This window comes from Neophocaena asiaeorientalis, unplaced genomic scaffold (genome assembly GCF_003031525.2).
Source record: "Neophocaena asiaeorientalis asiaeorientalis breed wild unplaced genomic scaffold, Neophocaena_asiaeorientalis_V1.1 scaffold119, whole genome shotgun sequence".
In the NCBI taxonomy this organism is placed as follows: domain Eukaryota; kingdom Metazoa; phylum Chordata; class Mammalia; order Artiodactyla; family Phocoenidae; genus Neophocaena; species Neophocaena asiaeorientalis.
This window is the reverse complement of record NW_020175821.1, coordinates 3,447,045-3,451,338: the sequence shown is the minus strand read 5'-3', so window position 1 is coordinate 3,451,338 and position 4,294 is coordinate 3,447,045. Positions and strand designations below refer to the sequence as shown.

The window sequence follows — 4,294 nt, the reverse complement described above, 5'->3', positions numbered from 1 at the left end:
TGCTCTTCCAGCGCCTCCTGCCCTGCGGCGTCATCAAGTTCCGCTACATCTGGATCTGCTGGTTCGCCGCGCTGGCGGCGGGGGGCGCCTACATCGCTGGCGTCAGCCCCCGCCTGCGGCTGCCCACGCTGCCGCCGCCCCGCGGCCAGGTCTTCCGGCCCAGCCACCCCTTCGAACGCTTCGACGCTGAGTACCGTCAGCAGTTTCTGTTCGAGCGGCTGCCTCAGGGTGAGGGCGGCCACATGCCTGTGGTTTTGGTGTGGGGCATCCTGCCGGTGGACACTGGCGACCCCCTGGACCCTCGCAGCAACAGCTCTCTGGTGAGTGACCCTGCCTTCTCGGCCAGCGGTCCTGAGGCGCAGCGCTGGCTGCTGGCACTCTGCCAGGGAGCTCGGAATCAGAGCTTCTTTGGGGCCCAGCCAGAGGGCTGGCCCACGCTGTGCTTCGTGGAGGCCCTCCGGCGCTGGATGGAGAGCCCCGGTTGCGCCCGCCTGGGGCCTGGCCTCTGCTGTGGCCACTCGGGCTTCCCCTGGCCCCCCCAGCTTTTCCTGCACTGCCTCAAGATGATGGCTCTGGAGCAAGGCCCCGAGAGCACCCGGGACCTGGGAGCCCGCTTCAATACCCAGGGCGGCCTGGCTGCCCTGGTCCTGCAGTTCCAGACCAACTTCCAGTATAGTCCAGACTACAGCCAGGCCCACCACTTCTACACTGAGGTCAGCTACTGGCTGGCAGCAGAGCTGGGCAGGGCACCCCCCGGCCTGCGCCGGGGTTGGTTCACCAGCCGTCTGGAGCTGTACAGCCTGCAGCACAGCCTGAGCACCGAGCCTGCTGTGGTGCTGGGCCTGGCCCTGGCGCTGGCCTTTGCCACACTGCTGCTGGGCACCTGGAATGTTCCACTTAGCCTGTTCTCTGTGGCAGCCGTGGCAGGCACTGTGCTGCTCACGGTGGGGCTCCTGGTTCTACTCGAGTGGCAGCTCAACACTGCTGAAGCCCTCTTTCTCTCTGCCTCTGTGGGCCTCTCGGTCGACTTCACCGTCAACTACTGCATCTCCTATCACCTGTGCCCACACCCTGACCGCCTGAGCCGCGTGGCCTTCTCGCTGCGCCAGACCAGCTGCGCCACGGCAGTGGGGGCTGCAGCCCTGTTTGCAGCCGGTGTGCTCATGCTGCCTGCCTCGGTGTTGCTCTATCGCAAGCTGGGCATCGTCCTCATGATGGTGAAGTGCGTCAGCTGCGGCTTCGCCAGCTTCTTCTTCCAATCTCTCTGCTGTTTCTTTGGACCAGAGAAGAACTGTGGGCAAATCCTCTGGCCTTGTGCCCACCTGCCATGGGACGCCGGAACTGGGGAGCCTGGAGGGGAGAAGGCAGGCCGCCAACGACCAGGGCCAGTGGGAGGGGCGCCTGGGTCCTGTCCAGAGCAGTACGAGTTACAGCCCCTGGCACGACGCCGGAGTCCCAGCTTTGACACTAGTACAGCCACCAGCAAGCTGTCCCACCGGCCCTCAGTGCTCTCTGAGGATCTACAGCTGCATGATGGCCCCTGCTGCTCCCGGCTCCCACCAGCCCCTACCTCCCCAAGGGAGGTGTTCCTGGACCACCAGGCGCTCTTCAGCCAGTGCCCAGCCCTGCAGACCTCCTCCCCCTATAAGCAGGCTGGCCCCAGCCCCAAAACCCGGGCCAGGCAGGACTCCCAAGGGCAGAAGGCTGAGCCCGTGCAGGCATCACCAGAAGCCCCAGCCCACTCCCCCAAGCCCAAGCCCCAGGTCGCAGAGCCTCCTGATTGCCTCTGCTCCTCAGCCAGCACCCTGGAGGGGCTCAGTGTCTCTGACGAGACCTGCCTAAGCACCTCTGAGCCCAGTGCCCGTGTGCCAGATTCCGTGGGTGCCTCTCCAGAGGACCTGGATGAAACTGAGCAAACAGTACCTGAGCGGGGCCAGCTGAATGGGAAGCGGGACACGCTGTGGCTGGCGCTGAGGGAGACCGTGTACGATCCGTCACTGCCTGCCTCCCACCAGAGCAGCTCGTCCTGGAAGGGCCGTGGCGGGCCAGGGGATGGCAGCCCTGTGGTGCTGCCCAACAGCCAGCCAGATCTGCCAGACGTTTGGGTGCGCAGGCCCAGCACCCACACTTCAGGCTACAGCAGCTGAGGGGGGCCCCGAGAGGCCAGACTGGGGCCCAGAGCCTGTCGGGGGTGACAAGGCAGGGGCAGCAGCAGGCTAGAGCCTGTTGGTGTTTCCTCACATCAGCGTGGAGGGGTCTCACTCTCCAGCGGTGGATTTTAAACCCTGCCAGATGATCCAGCCTTGGTAGGGGCTTCTGCTTCCTCCCCACATCTAGAGGATTCAGTGGAGGGGTACGGGGAGGGTGGTCTTTGGAGTGAAACGCCAAGCTCTCCCTGTGACCTGCTAAGGGCTCGTCTGCCCCACAGTGCCAACCAGGACCCACCCTCTGGAACGGGGAAGGCCACAGGTGTAGCTCCATATATCAGAGGAGGCTGACCTGGCCCCCATGCCAAGTGACAAGAAGGTCAGTGGGACTAAGGGACCCATTCCTTGGGACCCTGCCAGGGCACCTCTCCAACCAAAAGAGCCCTGGGAAGCCTCAGCAGCCTCCTGGACCCCACACCTTTCAGAGGCTTTTTATCAGGACACTTCCTTCTCTTTGGGGATCCTCTCTGGGCCAGAATTGGGCTGGGCCCTCTGTCCTTAACTACCTGTGCCCCTCACAGTCCTCAGTCTGACCAGGAATTTGTCAAGACCAGGCAGAGATGGCTGCTGGCAGTGAAGTGGAGGAGGAGGAATGGTCAGCCTCAGAGCAGCCCTAAATTGCTGATGGCCCCTCATGGGGGGCTGCATTGACATGGAAGGGTCCTCTCCCCTGTTAGCAACAATAAGAATCCTTTACGTCCTGCATCTTTTAGTTTGCAGAACACTTCCACACCCATCGTGTCCTGGGAATCTCACCACTTCTGTGTGGGGTAGCCTACAGTTGGTCAGGTCCTCTTGCCGCCAGTTTACAGGTAAAGACATTGAGACTAGGTAAGGTTGAGTGATTTACACAAAGTCGCGTGGCTAGTAAATGGCAGAACAGGCTTCCTGACTCATTCCACCACAACTGCCACTTTCCTCCTGTCTACCTGCCCCAGGGACGTTGGCCTGGGGCTGTCTTGATCTTTGGTCTCTGACACCCTCTAACAACCTGCCTTCGCAGATGCCTCTCAGTAAACTCCCCTCCTTCCTCACTTTAGGCCTCCATCTCCAGAAAGAGCTACGTTCTGAGCAAGCCTGGGGTTCCTCCCCATCTCCCTCGTGCTTCCCTCCAGCTCCAGCCGAGAAGCCTACCATCCATGAGGCATCCTGGCTGTTCTGATTCCCAGGTTCAGGGTCAAGAGGAGGAGGCCTCTTCAGTGGCCACAATGTGTGGAGAGTCCCTGCCAGGAGACGCACTGAGGGCAGTAGAGGCTGAGAAGAGTTCAATTAAGGCAGGAACTCAGGGCTGCCCTCTTTAGGAGTGTGTAAGTCTGAAGCTGTTTCGCAGGTCAAGGTCCCAGCTTCCTAAGGACAGGTCTCTCTAGGGGTACTCAGCAGACCAAAGGCTGACTGCCCCCTCCCCAAAGCAAAGGGTCTCTCTGGAAGGTTTTATCCCACATGAGAGCTCACGACACCTGGAGCTTCAGCAAGTTTACTGAACACCAACTCTGCCTATGGCACTACATGGGGACAGAGGCGAGGAGGGAAACTCAGACATCTGCCCTAAGGAGCTCACTCTCTAGCTGGGGAAACAGCTCACACACACATGCAGGCATCGACGGGTCACTGATAGTAGCATGCAGCACGTGCTGAGGGCCATAGGCCTGTCACCATGACTATTGCTGGAGCTCAAGTACCCAGGAATGGTAACCAGGAAGGCTTCCTGGAGAAGGAACGACCCGAGCTGGGCTTTAGAAGTCCAAGTATCTCAAACCGAAAGGGACCTTAACAATCATTTATTCCAGCAGTTTTCAAACTTTGGAGCCTCAGGATCCTTTCTTCAAAGAATCCTTGTGTGGAAACAGTATATAAAGCAGATGAAAAGCAGCCACTCGGGTGGGTGCTGGGGGTGGGGGAGTACAGAGCCAGGTCAGCCTCCCTTTCTACTGTGCCTCTCGGGGGACCCTGGGGAACCCCTCAAGCTCCTGGTGGCTCTGAAGAATGTGATGCGAAACCACTGATGCAGGTCATTTTATGGATGAGTATCACAGAGGGGAAGGGACTTTTCTAGGGCCAAAGAGACAGTCTGTGGCAGAGCTGGAGGC

General features: G+C 60.4%; 1 protein-coding gene across 1 annotated transcript in view; it reads left to right on the top strand.

Annotated features, from left to right (window-relative positions):
* The window catches only part of DISP2 (dispatched RND transporter family member 2), a 15,006-nt gene extending 12,139 nt beyond the window's left edge, over nt 1–2,867 (top strand). Inside the window, exon 10 of the mRNA XM_024732603.1 lies at nt 1–2,867. This exon is cut by the window's left edge and continues 80 nt beyond it. Coding sequence (XP_024588371.1) covers nt 1–2,147 — 2,147 coding nt within the window. The 3' untranslated portion in view covers nt 2,148–2,867.
* Nucleotides 2,868–4,294: the final 1,427 nt, after the last annotated feature.